General features: G+C 41.2%; 2 protein-coding genes across 2 annotated transcripts in view; one reads left to right on the top strand and one right to left on the bottom strand.

Moving 5' to 3' along the window:
• The window catches only part of Col4a3 (collagen type IV alpha 3 chain), a 117,975-nt gene extending 104,615 nt beyond the window's left edge, over positions 1-13,360 (bottom strand). The window contains exon 1 of the mRNA XM_051190571.1: positions 13,124-13,360. Coding sequence (XP_051046528.1) covers positions 13,124-13,210 — 87 coding nt within the window. The 5' untranslated portion in view covers positions 13,211-13,360. The remainder of the gene's footprint in view (positions 1-13,123) is intronic.
• A 66-nt stretch (positions 13,361-13,426) lies between these two features.
• Positions 13,427-18,076, top strand: part of Col4a4 (collagen type IV alpha 4 chain) — a 109,777-nt gene continuing 105,127 nt past the window's right edge. The window contains exon 1 of the mRNA XM_051190572.1: positions 13,427-13,932. The gene's annotated coding sequence lies outside the window, so the exon portion shown is untranslated. The remainder of the gene's footprint in view (positions 13,933-18,076) is intronic.

Genomic DNA, 18,076 nt, shown 5'->3' with positions numbered 1-18,076 from the left:
GCCTGGCTGGCCAGCATGTTCTAACAACCTTCCATTCTCTATTGCTCACCCCACCTCCAGCCTAAGTGCCTAGATTACAGCTATGTGTGGACATGCTTGCCTTTTTCTAGTTGTTTGTTTAATGAGTGCTGGGGCTTTGCATTCAGGTCCTCGAGCTTGCCTAGCTAGCCCACTGAGCCATCTCCCAGTCCTCAAAATTATTAGTATTAACTGTCAGTCAGGAATAGCTCTATAATTAACAAGTACCTTGGTTGAAGTGTTTGGTAGAAACCCATAACAGTGATGACATCACTGGTAGAGTTTTAGCTACATTGTTTGCATGGGATGGCATAAGGTCAAGAAACTGCTCACTTATAGCGCTAGGGGAGGATGTTGTTTCTGCTGATGTTTTAGAATGAAGTTATTAGAAAATGCCAACAGTAAAGAATGCACTGGATAATATTTTTGAAAGTAAGAAACTCCTTAGTACATTCCAGGAGGTCCAAGTCACAAGACAACAGGGGCATTGCTGGTGCTTGAAAAGCACATTCAGACAGCTGCCCGGGTGACAGGTTGAAGCTTCCTTGTCTTGGCTATACCCCAGCATCTGTGGAATGCTTGACTGGGCACAGAGTGTGCTTAACTGCAGTGTTTCTGTAGATAAGGGGACAAATTTTGATCTTCCACATTTTTTGACCAAGGAAATAGAGAGCCTTAGAATTTGAATGACTTGCCCAAAGTTATCAAAACAGCTTCCCTCACCTGATAGGTCGTGAAGGACTCTTCCCCTGGTGTGTGACATGGTACCTCAGATACCCCTGCCCGCATGACTGCCCCTGAAGGTCTGGGGATGCAGCAGGTCACATGCTCTGTCTGTGTTCTGCCTCAGAAATGCCTGGGTAGGTCTCAGTGAATGGAAAATGCCTCTGGGCTCAGCCCTAGGCACATTTGGTATTTTGAAATTCAGAATTCTCATTTTTCAGCTTTCTCAATGTTGTATGTAAATAAACAACACAAAATTATCCATTGGTCAAACAAAGAAAATAAACATCTTGCCTTGTTATTTTGACTCCTCATGCAAAGTTTGTTATTTGATCCAAAGGGAGAAGATGACATATCTTTCAGCTTCCTACTTATGGAACCTTTTCCTTGGGAAGTTCTCATAACAACAAAAATATCATGATGGGAAAAAAAATTCCATCGACCTGACTGTTTTGTCTGTATTACAACAAATCTTCCCAATGTTTCTAAACACACTGGAGTTCATTTTTAAACAGCGGAAAGCTTGTCTGAGAGTCCAATTGGAAGAGACCTTCTCATTAAGAAATGTAGATCTTAAGGATTAAAAATGGAAAGTTTTGTACTTACTCCCTGTCCTAGTTAGGGTTGTTATTGCTATGATGAAACAACATGACCTAAGCAAATTGGGGAGGGAAGGGTTTATTTAGCCTACACTTGATCCATCATTGAAGAGTCAGGACAGAGATTCAAGCAGGGTAGGAACCTGGAAGCAGGAGCTGATGCAGAGGCTATGGAGAGGTGCTTCTTACTGACTTGCTCCTCATGGCTTGCTCAATCTGCTTTCTTGTAGAATTTACAATAGGTTGGGGCCTCCCCCATCAATCACTAATTAGGAAAATTCCCCACAGGCTTGTCTACTACCAAGTCATAGGGAAGGGTTTTCTCTATTGATACTCCCTCCTCTCTAGTGGCTCTAGCTTGCATCAAGTTGATGAAACTAGCCAGCATACTCCCCAACCTGCTGCCATGATTATGGAGTATTTCTATGACTACAACTATTTATTTGTGTGTTCTGTTGCTGGGATTACACCAAGGCTTTAAATATGATAGTAGGAGTTCTACCAATGAACTACATCTCCAGTATTATCTCTCAAATAGCCCTGAAGATTACACACTTTAAAACCACTTCCACATTGCAATGCAAAAAAAAAAAAAAAAAAAAAAAATCAAAAGCAAAAACAAAAACAAAAACTCCTGAAAAAAAATAAGATGTTCTTTAACCATATATGTATGCAAACACATGTGTATATATACAATGCCACATCATGACATATGGGAAGACTCTATTTTTGTTTTATGTGTGTGTTTCGTCTTATGTTTATATCTGTGCACCTGTGTGTGCTAGTGCCAGTAGAAGCTGGAAGAGGGAATCAGATTCCTTAGGACTGGACTTACAGATGGTTGTGAGCCATCGTGTGGGAGCTGAAAATCAAACCTGGGTCCTCTGGAAGAGCATCTGGTGCTCTTAACTGCTGGTCCATCTCTCCACCCCAGTGGAAAAACTCTCATTAGCTTTGCTTAGTCTGATAGTATATGTACAGAGCTGAGCTTTGAAACTTCTTCTCCCCGTGTGTAATGGTTATCAAGTTACCTTCTGGAGAATAGAGTATCAGAGCTAGATTTAGCAATAGCTATGCTGATCTAGAGGAATTCTCCATCCTTCCTGTGCTTCTAAAATGCCATTTACTCCTTGTAACCTCTGTAGGGGATTTTTATACTCTCTGACTTGGTGCCATGTTCAGCAATTTCAGATCCTTCCCAATGAGGCTGAAGAGAGACTGGTGGCAAGTGCTATGTCAACTGGACAAAAGAAGGTTATCTTAACCTGCACTCCCAAACCACCCAGTGGGTCCTGGGTAGTTCAATAGCTGTTGTGTGAGCCACATAAATGATCTGAGTTTGCTGTATTTTTTAAAAGCCAATTTTTTAACTGTAAACACTAATGTTATCTGTAATCAGCCATGCACAACCCTGAACAAACCCTGCCAAGTCAGGGTTTGAATATTATTTGTCACCCAGAACCCAGGGGATAATTTAATTCCCAGACTTATATATTAATGGCAGAAACTAGATTTATCATTTTTGACAATTATTTTTTTCAGTGTTCTTGCCTTGGGTATAACCTGTAGACTGTCCCTTCCCCCTTCATCGGAAAACATACACAGAAGTCACTCCTCGGGAGAGAGACAACACACAGAAATGTGTCCTAACTAACACGTTCTAGATATTCAAAAATATTCCTAGGTTTTGAAGACATGATATGAAGAACATCATATCTCCTCAATGTATTTCTAGTAACTATATATTTAGAAAATATGATAAATACAGTAAGATATATGTTAAAGCAAACTTGAAATGTGTCATGGGTTATGTGGCTCATAGGTAATGGCTCACATCCTACTCCTATTGTATGACAGACACATAGATGTTTATGCATCTGCAGTTCTGAACATGAGTGAAGTGGAAAGTTACTGACCTAATGTAATCTAGTTCAGTCTTGGCCAGAAAAAACACCTGAAGCCAGAGGCTTTAATTAGCAGATGCAAAGGGGGAACTCTTGGAAGAAGGAAAGATTGACAAGGATGCTCTGAGAAGACAACAGCCAGTGATGACATCTCCTGTGATAAATTCAGAACTCAGAGTATAAAGCCTTTCTTAACAGATCAATATGTACTCCATCACAGGAGAGTCAGGCCTGGGTCAGAACCTTCATGTTAAGTTCACTGAACTGTTTTCTGTCACACTGAGGGTTTTGTAGTAAATAGTCCTAATTTCTACTGATGCGTAACATTGAGAATTTTTGTTATAGAAATTATGTTAAATCTAAAGTTCTACTCTAGGATTAGCACAGATGGTTCACCGTCTTTTCAGAACTTCTTTGGTAGCTTTTATCTATGTCACATTCTTGTTCAAAGTCCAGGGACACACTCGATTCATAAGAAACCTTAAGACAAGGTACAAGATATCATGGGCAATCTTTATATCCCCCCTCCCAAGCTTATGTGTGAGAGCCATGATCTTTAATGTGGTAGTGTTTGAAGACTAGGCATTTGAAGATGATTAAGTTCAGATGAAGTCATGAGGGCAAAGTCCTTGTGATGGGAGTAAACAGCTAGCTATTTACTCTTTCTACTTGAGGACACTGGAAGTTGGCAATCTTCAAGCTAAGGGTGGGCTTTTACCATCACTTAGTCATTTGGTACCCAGATCGGGGACTTAGTATGTCCAAGAACCATGAGAAATAAATATACATTTAAATCTATGGTATTTTGTCAAAGCAGCCCCTGGTGACTAAAACATACACAGACAGATGAATTCTACAAATCATAAAAACATTGCAAATGTAGATTTTTTTTTTGTTTTTAAACACCTTCCTCGTTTAAGACCCCCCACTCTTTATCAGTTTTGGCAGATTACGACGTGTATCTGTTAGGTGAGCTCTTTGTGTGCCCAGGGAACTTACATACTTAACATGGCATCAGGAGTTCACCTGAGTTTATCTCAAAGTCTCACCACAGCCTTCAAGCTGCTGATGTTTTTAGAGGTGGAGAGATGCTTAAGTAGAAATTCAGGGTCACCATGATAGGGATGATCATCGGGAAGATGGTTGCTCTGTTAAAATGATAGCATCCTAGTTTCCTTTTGCCCTTAAACTGAAAGCAGAGGTGAGGTAAATGAACTATGGAGCAGCTATGCTATGTTTAAGAGTTTAGGCGGAAGCCAGATACAAAAATACTCTAACTGTGTGTTTTCACTGGGCTTGGGAAGTCTTTTACTCCATGATGAATGGCTGCTTGTTGGCTGAACGCCACAACACAAGTATGGTCAGCTCCAAAGGGATGCAGGAATGCAGGGTGTTCTCCAGCTAGACAGCCCTGCAGTTGGAATAGAACACTGATTAACGCCTCTGCGTCCTTAATCAACTGCAATATTTCACAAAACTAACCATACAGTTAGCTCCAGGAAGTTCAGATTGCAGACTGGTAAATACAGTCAACACTAAAGGGGAAGTATAAAAATAAATCTCAATCAATTAACTGCTTTTCCTAGGATCATACAAAAAAAACAAACAAACAAACAAAAAACAAACAAACAAAAAAAAAAACAGCCAAGGGCTTGTCGTCAAAAAAGACATCTCAAGAAGAAAGACACTTGGCTTGTCTGAAAGAGTGGGTGGCTATACTGTGTTGGTCTTGACCCCTGTCTCACCAAACAGAAACTTAATATATTTGGGGAAAGCAGCAGGAGGATTTGGAGGAAGGTGACCCTGGGAACATGAAAAGAAGCTTGTTTGTTACCATCTTAGTTTATTTGGACTGCTTTACTAAAATACCTTGGTCTGCGTAATTTGTAAATAATAGAAATTTATTACCCACAGTTTGGAAGCCAAGAAGTTCCACATGAAGATGGTAATGGATCCAGTGTCTGGGGATACCCTGTTTGCTCCTTTGAAGAAGGCACCTCCATATTGTTTCTATACCGTGTAAGGCAGGCATGCCTCCTCTGGTCTCCTTTTGTAAAGGACACTTATCATGAGATTATTCCCTCATAGTAGATCTCCTCGCAAAGGCCCCCTCTTCCAATGCCATCACCCTAGGAGTAGATTTCAGGGACACATTTGACTCTGGAGAGACACCTGGGTGGACAAGCTGAGTGATGAGAGAGGAGACTCTTCCCTCGTATCTTATCCCTCATATTGCCTCCTTATCAGAAAGTCAGCAAATAAAAGATGCAGGACCATGACATACAGAACAGGAACCAGAAGGATGGTATAGAGTAGGTGTCTGTAACATGCTTAAGATGCAGCAAGAGGAACTATGGTAAAGAAAGATAAAAAAAAAATACAAAACATGTAGAGCCTAGAGACTCAAGTAGTCACTGAAAGTAAACTATGATGAGTATCAGGGATTACAGTTAATATAAGGAGAATGACTGCAAATGTGTCAATGAAAGTATGTATATTAAACCATGCAGGCTTCATAAAATCTCAAGGTTCAAATCTGTTACAGCCATGTTAAAATGAGTGGCTAAGGCCAAAACTAAAGCTGGTGATTAATAGGCCTGGGTTGTCATGGGCATCACATGATTTGAGTTCATGCTTATTACTGGGAAAATGCAGTTGTGGAAAATCATCTTAAAGTTATAAACAGCTGAGGAGAGAATCAAAGAACTCGATGATGAATGTGAGGAAGTTTCAGGGTTAAGTGTGGAGGGGGAAAGGAGATTAAAATAGAAGAAGTAACTTGGCCTTGATCTCTCTAGAAGTAGCTTGTGAGGCAGTATATATAGAAATGATAATGGATTTCACTGGACTGTACAGAGGGTCTGAGTGAAGCTCTGTGGGTGGAAGGGAATTTATTCTGGGACTCCCATTTCCCACTGGAGAAATATTAGCTGCACAGGCATGGAGGTCATGAACTTTGGGGTGCAACGGGAAAGCAGCAGTACAAAGTCAAGGGAAGCCATCAAGACAAGCCTGTGCAATGCTGAAACTGAGTGTTGAGTAGTTAAAGATCAAAATGCTAGACTCAGCGAGGTCAAGAATATTTTATTTGCATAGAAGTCAGAAGTCAGTGAGAGGGCTTGCCATCAAGCCATATGACCCAAAGTAATCTCTGGGTCCCACATGCTGAAAGGGGAGAAGAGGCTCTTGCAATTTGTTCTCTGACTTCCATAGACATGCCATGGCTTGTGTGCATCAATATACACATGAAACAAATACATGAGTGTAACAATTTTTAAAAAGTAAAAGATCTAGGAGGAAACATAGCAAGGAAGAGCAAGTGTCTGATGAGAACATTAAGTTTAGAGAAGACGAGGACAGGAAATATTAAAGAATAGTGATCTGAGAATGAATGATGATGTACACTTACAGGCACTCTTGAAGCTGAGGGAGCAAAGGTCCAGACAAGCCTCAGCTACATGGTGAGGCCCCATCTCAAATGTTACAATTTAATGGCATGATCAAAAAACTTTGACTCACAAAAATTTTAAAAAATCAGTCTATAACTAGTACCACAATTTATCAAAATTTGACCAGTAAAAACAATACATTTGAGAATTAAGAAATATAATTTCAATAATCCACCTAACAAAGCTGTCACAATAAATACTTTAAAGGCTTTGAGATTAATGATACTAAAACACTATTAATTAATTTTTAATGCAGTTAAGGCACAACATTTTTGCATTATGTTAATTTGTACTTTTCAAATTTCTTGCTCAATGTCAAAATGCAAACTTCAGTGTTTTATTATGTCTTTAATATATTGTGTATAGTAGCATCAGGAAGATAAAATACTTAATTATTAAAGAAACAAAAATACTCAAAAATACTGCAGAGACTCATAGATCAAGATGTACATGGTAACATTGCTTGTAAAGGCTTTTAATCGGAAGCCACTTACAGGTAGAGATACTGTTTTTATTCAGACACCAAAACATTATGCGGTGATAAAAGTGAAAATCCGTCACAATCCACCAAGAGATCAGTCGCAGTGAAAATTAGCGGTGAAATGAGAGGAAGCCCAAAGAAGCAAATATCTTGTGCATATATATGCAGAAACTTCAGTCCAGGTAAAGTGTGAATGAGGACTCGAATAAGCATGTAGATGATAAAAGTCTCAAGAAAATGAAGGAAGTGATTACTTGAAATTGATTTTTCATGTCTTTCAAGGAAGAAGGAAGGAGTCGTGGTAGAGAGCGATCGGAGGGGTGAGTGATTTCTGGGTCCTGGTGACACTCTATCCCTTGGCCAGCATGGCATTAATATAGATGTTAATGGGTGACCAGTCCCACTCTACACTTGTTAGTGTAGAGTGTCTGTGCTGCCTTCAATAATGAATATGATTTACGGAAGGCATTTGACCAATTAAGAGTTCACCCTACAGCAATGCAAGGATGGTTTGACACTTAAGATATAATGACTTACTGCACTAGCTGACTAAAGACCGTACAGTTTTCTTAAAACATATACAAAATCAGTAATAACATAAATATGGATTCCTTTAACAAAACAGAAACTGTAGGATTTGTGGGGGAAGGAAACTGTTAATCTGACAGACTGTCTGAAAACCATACAGCAGATGATGCATTAATGGAATGTTTGAAGCATTCCCTTTAATCCAGTAATCAGAGAAGACCAAAGCGCTAATTATAATTAGCACAGTATTGAAAGGAGAAAGAAGGTCTGGGGAGATGGCTCAATAAGTAGAGTCCTTGAGGCCGGGAGTTCAACCCTCATAGAAGCCAGGCATATGCCAATGCAAACTCAACATTGAAGAGCCCAAATAGGATCTTCCCTGGGACTTGCTAGCCACCCAGTCTATCTAGTTTGTGATTTTCAAGATCAGTGAGAGAGCTTGTCTCTAAAATACAGTAGAGAGAGATTGGGGAAGCCACCCAATGTTGACCACACACACACACACACACACACACACACAGAGAGAGAGAGAGAGAGAGAGAGAGAGAGAGAGAGAGAGAGAGAGAGAGAGAGGAGGCAAAATATACAAAGATTAGAAAGAAATAAAGTCATTATTCACTGATAATATGTCTAGCTACACAGGAAATTTAAATGCATAAACTACTAGAAATAATTCAAGAAAGTTGCTAGACCCACATTCAAGTTTCAAAATCAGTAGCATTTGTGTGAGACAGACACATGTTTATGCGGCAACATAGTCATTATATTATATGCAATGCATATTAGCACCCAACAGGGATTTTTTTGATATAACTTTGATAAGTGGATGCTAGACCTTAGCCAGAGGAGCATAGAAGAATGGCAGTGGAAATTTTAAAGAAAATTATAACAGCAGGCATGACTGCTCTGTCTGAGACTTGCTCTAGATGGTGTAGTTTGAGAACAAAGTGGTCAAAATCAGTATGTTATTGCCATAGAGAATAAAACAAAACAAAACAATACAAAGGATCATTGAAATAAACAGATAGCCCACATACTTTACATGTTTACAGATGTAATGGCAAAGCAAAGAAATGCTCTACTGAAAGAATATGGGATAATTTCTTATCTGTGTGGGGTGAAAATGAATTTATACACTGTAAGTTGGACAGTTTCAGGATAAAGAAGTTATAGCATAGCCTTTTTTTATTTTCCAAACAGAGGAATACAAAGTTATGTTTTCATAATTCCAAGAAAGGATTTCTTTGACAAGGTGCAGCAGACAAAATGCTAAAGTAACACAGGTAACTTTGAAGTTATGTTAGATGAAGTGTTCTACATTAAGACACAGATAACTAAATTAACAGATGAGTCAAAGATTAGGATCACCTTCTTATAAGACATTCAAATAGCACAAGTTTGGTATCCAAATGCACACATCACTTCTGAACCCTTAGCAAAACCAACCAACCAACCAACCAAACAAACAAAAAAACCAAAAACCAAACTAACCAACAAACAAAAAAGGCAAATTTATAATAGATGAATGAGCAGAAAATGGTCCAGGCAATTCACAGTGAGGGAAGTGTAAAGCGGTGAACAAGTATGAAATCTTTCTAGTTAGAACGAGGTCCCACTTCACACTTGTTACCACCCCAGCACATCAACTTTTGCCACAGATGAAGAGAAAGGGTGAATGTGATGTAACTTCACTGTAGGTTAGTGTAATGGCACCAGGTTCTCTATAAGCACCCAGGGATTCAAGTTCTAGTTGTCATAATGCTACATTCAGAGAGGCATGCATTGCAACTTTGTAAAGGGAAAGTGTGAAGACAAGTTTACACTGTTGAGGAGGGGGCTGAAAAGAACAACCTGCTTTATATTACAGAATGTTATGAAACAGGTATTTCTGCAAAATAACATGTATGTCGATATGGATAAAAGCCAATAACATAAAAGTCAATGATTTAAAAAAGCAAGAATGTAATATGGAACTATTATACTTGAAAAACCACAAGCAGTAATATTTATTCTTAAGGAGACCACACACACACACACACACACACACACACACACACTCAAACATACCACTCACTTGTGTGGAAAGCATAAATACAAAATCTTTAATGAGAATGACATAGACAGACCTCCTGGGCTGGAAGAAAGTCAAGAATTTAGATATTATGACATTTTGTATTTTTCCTCCTAACACAGGGAATCCGAGAGATGGCAAGCCAAGTTTTATTAATATTTGCTTAGTCTCGGGGTTAGATAAATTTGTGCTATTACATTACTTTCTGTTTGTTTGAAGTGCTAACTAGTCCAACCGAAAGTTGAATTCAGATGAGAAAACATCCTCACGAGCAATGTGAGTCTTGCAGTTCTTCTTGGAACTTAAGATAGTGTTAAGTTAGCTGGTGATTTCCACCTTATTCAGGGAGCAGAGATGGGCATTCATTTCTCACCTATTGCCTGGAGTAATAGCAGAGGGCCTGATAGTTTAAAATGGGCAAAGTGGGCAGAAGACAGCTGGCAGTGAGCCCGCAGGGTCGGTGAACGGCTAGGTGGCACCTGGCTTCTCAGCCAAGCAGCAAAGACCATCTCCCTGGGTGGTAGGGACAAACTGTGTGGGCAGGCAGTTTCACCTTGGCTAAGTGGAGCATACAGGGTCAGCACTGTTGCTAAATTCCTGTTTGGGGAAATGGCTAAAATACAACTGGAGACACACAGCTTATACACACGCCAGCCCAAAGGCTGAATGTGCCTCTCATCTACACGTTGTTTCACTCACCATGGTTTTGTTTGGTTTTCCTGTTTGTTGTTCTGCTTTGAGTAAAACTGAACTTAGTTGTTTGCTGATTTTAATATGATACGTGTATGATTAAAAATCAGATTCCTAGCTTCGTCCCTAGAAAGATGGTGACACACTGGGCCTGAATTCTAGACTGTCAACAGCCAGATGTGCCTAAAGTTATCCCCTCCCCCACCTGCTGGCTACTGGAGGGACATCAATTCTCCCACATCACAGATTGAGATTCAGAGTAGCCACCTGCCTTGCTCATTATAGCAGTAGTTTGTGGGTTCAGCCATGTTGGCACAAGCCACCCAGGTACCGGTTAACTGGAGATATTGTAGAGAAAAGGTATCTCCATTTTGTAATCGTAGGGGCAGCTCTTCTGTCTCCTTCTGCAGGTGCAATGGAAATAATAACTCTGAATGCTTTTACCAAAGACTCACATCAAGCTTCAATAGAAATGCAACAGATTCACTGTGGTAGTTATTAACTTAAAGTGTAATGCTTTGATCTACCCAAACTCAAAAGAGAAATAATTTTATATGTAAGATGCAAGAGAATATAACAATGTAATTGCACACAGTATATAACTGGAGGGTCTATGGTCACAGAGTATCACATTTTAAAAATTAGATTGATTCATTTTATTTTATATGTGTTTTCTCTGCATGTCTTTCTGTGGCCATGTGTATCCATGGAGGCCAGAAGAGCTCATTGGATCCCCTGAGACTTGAGTTACAGTTGGTTGTAAACCACCAAGTGGGTATTGAACCCAGGTCCTGTGCAAAAGCAGCAATTGCTCTTAACGACTGAACCATCGCTCTAGTCCCAGGGCACCACTTTTCAAGGGTGATTCTTCCGAGAGTTCTGTGTTCCTTCACACTCTCATTGCTTTTCTTTGAGTGCAAAGTGTTCCCAGGCCTTTGTATAACATGCATTTCCTTTAGGCTTTCCCGACTTACAGGCTTCTGCTAAAGCTGTTTGGTAGTACACACCAGTTTGCACAAGTGATAGTCATCCTGCCCAGCAGCATTTAGCCAGTCTTAGTTTACTATTTTTATTCATTGGGTTGGGGGGGAAAGGACACAACTTTCAGGAGCTGGGAATTGAATTCATGTTGTCAGTCTTTATACACTGGGTCATCTCACTAACCTTGGAAAATGTGGTATTATTAGAACCACTTTACATGGGTTACAACAATCTTTTAGAATGCAAATGCAAAGATACCACCAAGTCACCTACCTGTGAATGAATGGGGGATGACTAGATCAATTAACTTTAGCACATTGTTAAAAACTATGCAACGAAGTGGGAAGATAAAAAGATGCAGACCTTAACCACAGGTGTAGACAGATCTTTAGGTTGCAAATGACACATTTAGCCTGGAAACAGTTACATAAAACAAAACAAAACAAAACAAAACAGGCACAACTATGTACTGCCATGGATCTGTAGCTGTGTATGCAAGCACACAAATATTAGAAAGAAACACCACAAAAAAAAAAAAAAAAAAAAAAAAAAAGCAAGTCTGGGTATTTGTGGGGAAATAGGGTCCAGAGGAGTGTTAGCTTAGTTGCAATGCTGCAATGCCTCACTTAAAATGTAAGTGGAGTGGAAATAATTGGAATATATACTGCCATAGGTCCTTAAAGTGTTCTCAGGTGACTCTGTGACCATTATCTCCAATCAGTCTCAGTCATGTAGGTAGGACTAGGTCATCTTTGGAAAGGAAGCTTACTGTACCCAAGTTAACTTTTAAGTATAAAAATAACACCAGGCATTTGAAAAGTTAAATTCAAGTTAAAATCAAGCCAAAATTCTCATAGTTTTGAGGAGATTATATCTTTAGTAGTAAAGAGCAAGGATTATAGAGTATGTTCAAATGAACGCAGGGTCACCCAAATTCCAAATAGAAATCAATCAATGTGACATTGCTTACTTCATCCTAACAGAAGTTCTGTCTTGACTTTCTTTTTCCTGTGATGAATGTTGTGTCCAGACAGCGCCAAAGGACTACTGAACCCCAAAGAAGTCAGAGTCAAGGTGAGGTCTGGTTTACAAAGGAGTAGGGCTGAGACTCCAAGGAGGACGTCCCCCTACCAACCCCAGGCTTGGGTACTTCTAAGGAGGTCCCCCTCCCCTGGCCTGGCCACTTCTAGCCCACCAAGCCACCTGCTCAATCACCAGCCTGCCACCATACCTCCACTATCCTGCACATTATCATTGTTGTCATCTACCTGCCCATCATCTACTGCCTATTTACCTATCATCTCCGCTCTTCTATTTATCACTATCTGCCTATAGTATATAACCTACATTTATTATCTATTACTTACCTTATACCCATCCCTATCATACATCTATCCATGACCTATTTATTGACATCCACTTGCTCATCTCTGCAATCTGTTTTCCTCCATCTGGGACTCCTGGAGTCCTGGACATCTGTCAGGCTCCTCGTTTCTACCAGTACCGCACATTCCACCTGTTGCCCGGGCTGCTGCTCTTTTCCCAGGACTCAGGAGAAGCTCCCAGCTGAGCAACCCTCCAGACAGTGACCCCACAGCGCCCTAGCGGGTGGGACTGGCTTGTGCCTCCCGGGTTAGGGACAAGCAGCAGTAGGGTCGCACAGTCCTTCACTCACTCACCTTGCTAACCACAGATGGTATGGCCAGGAGCAGCAGCAAGATAGGCAGCAGGAGTGCCTGCAACCTTGGAGCAGCCTCAGCATGCATGATGGGCGTCGGTTCTGAGTCCCAGCGTGTTTAGAGATCCACCGGACCCACTGGCTTCCAGGCCTCCGTGTCCCCGGAGGGACACAGATTGGGGAGATCCCTCTGGGTAGCTCGTCCTGCTTCCTGGCCCACTAGGGAGCGTTTTTTTGTAGGGTTCGACCCACCGCGGGTCTGTTTGTCCTCACCAAGCTTTTGATTGCGACTCTAAGGGAGGGAAGAGGTGGCCTAGGTCCCGCCCTCGTTCCCCCTCCCAGCTAGCCAGGCACTGTCCCTTCAACCGGGCATCGTGCCCAGGAAGTGAGAAAGGGTTGGGCGCCCGCAGAGCAGGCAGGTGGGCTCCGATCCAGGGTCAGGGTGAAAGAGGCGATGTCCCTGCGATCCTGGGACTTCTGTGCCTAGCGGGTGCAGGTCAGCGTGAGGAATTTAGGGGTGTGCGGTAGGGAGGTGGCTGCACGGGGTGGAGGGAGTGGCCAGCAGCCCTGCCCAGATTAAGCTGGAGGCGTGCGGGTATCTGTGACTCTGGAGGCCAGGTTTGCTGGCAGCTCCCGAGGCTGCACATCTGCTGCCGGCCTTCAACCTGCAGCCACCACACAGAGTTGACGCTGAACAGGCAGGGAAGAGGAACACGGTCACGGGTGGATTCCCTCCAGCCAACACCGCGAGGCGCGTGTCAAGTCTGCCTGCTAGTCTGCAGTTCCTTCTCTGCCTGGTTGTTCGCCCAGGTAAGCCGCCCACAGGCAGGCACTGCCCCAACACCAGGGCACCTGCCTGGGAGCACAAACATTGTGGCATCTAAGAGGTGGTGGCTGGCGAAGTTGTGGCCTTGGGGTCAGCAGAGGAGAGCTTGCCTGGCTCCCAGGCTTCTCTGCCAGGGTTTGAACTGGGTGCTGTGTGTTTTGATTAATTTGGAGGCTCGAGTTACTGTCCTGGCAGTCCTGGCATTCCAAAATGCCAAGAGTAAGAGGCAGCTGAGGCGAAAGAGAAAGCGCATCCTATTCTCTGAGTTGAACTGCCTTTCAGGCTAAACCTTATCTGCGGAAACGGGAGAAAATGAGAGCCAGCTCTGGTCCAGGGTGTCCCTGCCTGGGAGGGCCTTGGATGCAAATGCCACCTCTGGCTTGCTAGGGCATGCTGTTGGAGCAGAACTCCTGTGCTTTCTCATGCTGCAGTCTACACTGAATGAAGTGAATCATGTAAAATGCACAGGCTACAGTAAAATCAGATAGTAATACTTGGTTACAATCGTCACAGTGCTAAAGGAGAGTAGTATTTACAGGTAGTATTCTTATTGAATAGGGTATTGGTAGCTCTGCAGCACACCCCTTAAACAACCATAATATCATCACAGCCATAACTGAGAACAAGGTCTGGTGATAACCATCTAAATGCTACAAGCCTATCAGTGAGTGCAAACTCAGCTGCCAGTATATCACATGGGTGGCCTGTTAGCTGATGCTCAGCACTGAAGAAAAGGGCCAGCTCCCACGAAAGACCAGAAGGACCAGCAGACATCCAGCTGTCTCTGTTTTCTTATCCAAGTTCACTGGCCATGTGAATTCCATTTCCCCTCCCCCTCAGATAGTAGGTGGAAAGGGGGAATCTTCCATGACATACAACGATGCCTGTACCTTGGAATCTCCCAAGGAATACCTAAAATTCCAATACCTAGTGAATTCCCAGTCAATTGTATCAGATTTTCTATAGGGCAAACTTACTGGTGCATGGCAGGGCATCTTGCGGATTCTTTGTGCAAATATGCTTTGTAGTCTCTGTATTATTTTATTATTATTATTTTATTCTTCTTTCTCATACGTTACATCCCAACCACAGTCATTTTGGCTAGCCGCACAGAATTAGTAGACTAATAAGGCATACATTAAAGTCTTTATTAAGACTTAGACTTAGGGACATTGTGGAGTTTGTGCCCAGATCATAAATGTAATTGGCCACATAGTAGCTTTCAGAAAGTTCTTGAGGGAACTTCTGCCATCCTCATAGGGAGGACGGAAGGGACTCTGCTGATGAAGTGACAGTGCCTAAGGGTCCTGGGAGGCATAGGGTCATCTTTTCTAAATTGATATTGTTTCCCAAGAATGAATTAAAGCCTCAGTCCTGATAACAAATGCTCCCCTTCGCAGGATTATAGGAAATTTGAATTTTAAATGGCTTTTTTGAGATCCTGTATTTTCTTCATTGCCTTCTCTCTATGTCTCTATGTGTGATGCAATCATGCGTGCATGCTCATGCGTATGCATATTCTTGTGTGGGTGATTAAGAGCCACAGAATGCGTGTGATGACAACCCTGAGTGTGTGCCTTTGCCTTCCACCTTGCTTGGGACAGGGCCTCTTACTCTTTTGGCTTGTGCACTCCCAGGGATTCTCCCATCTACCTCTTCCTCTCACTTTAGGAGTGCTGGGATTACAGAAATACACACCTGGCATCTTATGCATCCCAGGGATCCAAACTCAGGTCCTCACACTTCCATAGCAGGTGCTTTCCTTACTGTGCTGTACCCTGGAGTTTTGATGGAAGAATAGACTGAGGTCCATCAGCATTGAAGGGTAAAGCAGTCACCTGGATGATATTTCTGATGCAGCAGCAGAAGGGAATGGGACATGATACATGAAGGAGGAAGCAGATGCTCATGAACCTGGCATCTAGTCTACCCCCTGGATTATGAATCCTTTTGTACTTAACTGGTGTGGATTAACTTCTATAGGGGGAACTCTTACCCTCTGTAACATCAGCCTAATCATGGTACCAGGCTCAGGGAATTGTAGGAATCTGTTAATCCATCAGAAGTCTTTTGTACAAGATCTTCTTGTAACTACTATGTGTTGTGTTCTGACTAGACTTGCATAAAGAATACAGATGGACACACACACACACACACACCTTACTACATTGTCATTTACGCTCACCTAAGGTGTTAACCAGAGCTCATGAATTAAAAAAATTAAAACAAAGAGAATTGGTGTTTAATATTTTACTTCTTAAATGTGAAAAGCAAAAGGAAAGGATAGAAATGGTTTTTTATGTATAAAAGTTTTTAAAACACTTGATACTATGTGGAGATTTTGAATACAGCTGTCAATGACTTTAACAGGCTTTATATAATTATGTAATATGCCTTTATCATGCCTTTTCTGCTATATTTTTTAAAAATTGTAAGTATTGATCTGTTTGAGTATTTTTACGTGTGTGTGTGTGTTTGTGTGTGTGTGTGTGTGTGTGTGTGTGTGTGTGTGTGTGTGTGTGCACATATCTGTATTCTGAGTCCATCAGCATTGAAGGGTAAAGCAGTCACCTGGATGATGCCAAGTGTCCTGCTTTATTATGTTCAGCTTTATCCCTCTGAGACAGGGTCTTTCACTGGATCTGGAGCTGGATTGGAACCCAGCAAGCCCTAGCAATTCTGTTTCTAATCTTAACAGTACTGGGGTTTCAGGTGTATATGTCCAACCTGGCTTTTACATTGATTCTAGGGATTTGAACTCTTTAAACTCGGGTCCTCATTCAGGTGTTTGTTTGTTTGTTTTGTTTTTTTTTACAATTTCTCTAGCCGTGGTTTTAAAATGTGTCTGCTTTATCAATTTCCCAAGTAAGCCCCACTAGGGAGGAAGCCTTTTTTGGGGTTGTGCCCTTTCCCCTTTGCGAATAGATGATTAAACATGAACATTTTATTAAGTGCGCATAGCATTCACCCTCAGGTCCACTTTTTCTGAAGTTCATAAACTTCCATGACCTCTATTGCACACACAAGCATATGCTTTTGCTTTTGATGAGATATATGGAATTAGGTTGTCCATGTCTCCTCTAATTTTCCCAGCTCCCCTCTTAGTCACTTCTTTTTTTCCTGAGAACTTTCTCTTAACATGAGTTAGAATAATCCCAGAATCATGGCCGGTTTATGCCAGTTCTTGCCCCTAATGACTCTGCTGCCCTTTTAAGGCCACAGCTTCTGTCTCAGTGCCCACTTCTATTATCCAGAGACTATGGTTGCCTTCTGGCTGGTTTCTTCTCTTATAAGTTCTATGAAATCATCTTAGATGCTATTGTCAGAGTTGCCATTTAAACTTGCACACAGGGTTGGGAGATGGCTCAGCTGGTTAAAATGCTTGCTATGAGTGCATGAGGACTGGAGTCCACATAGCAGCCAGTGAATATAGCAGTTTGTCTGTGCTCCAGCATGTGAGAAGTGGATACACAGAATCACTGGCTAGCAGGCTAGCTCCATACAACTTCACCTAAATGGTGAGGTCTTGTTCTACAAGGGATCCTGCTCCCATATATAGGGTAGAGACCCAATAGCAACCTTGGGCCTGCAAATGCTTCTACACATACAAACATGCACACACCTGTACCACATGCATATAAAAGGATTATAATATATAATAGCCATAGAAGATAGACAAACAGTAATGTAGTTTCTTCAGTAAATCATTATTTTTTTTTCTTCATCAATGTGTATCATGAGTTAGTACAAATAAGAGCTGGGTAAATATTTCTTGAGTTAATAACCATAGATATTTATGTAGCACATAAAATATATGCTGATGACACCAGAAATAAATACTTCATCAATGCCAATCAAATTTATAGAAAGTTACATCATATTTTAATTATTTATTATATTTAATGATTTTAATATACAAAACATTTTCATTCTTGTTGTGTATATAAACTAGATTTAATATTTTGTTCTTATACTATTAATTTTTATTGCAAATGTTCAATATAGACTTCTTTCTAGCTTTATTGTCCGATTATTTTCCTAAGTGCTTTATTTCCAAAGTTCATAACCAAGGAGCAAGCTTTCTTTAATTATGATTATGGAACTCTTTTCTAGTGACATTTTCAGCTG

The sequence above is a fragment of the Phodopus roborovskii genome, unplaced genomic scaffold (assembly GCF_943737965.1).
Source record: "Phodopus roborovskii unplaced genomic scaffold, PHOROB, whole genome shotgun sequence".
NCBI lineage: Eukaryota > Metazoa > Chordata > Mammalia > Rodentia > Cricetidae > Phodopus > Phodopus roborovskii.
This window is presented reverse-complemented; position numbering and strand designations above follow the sequence as displayed.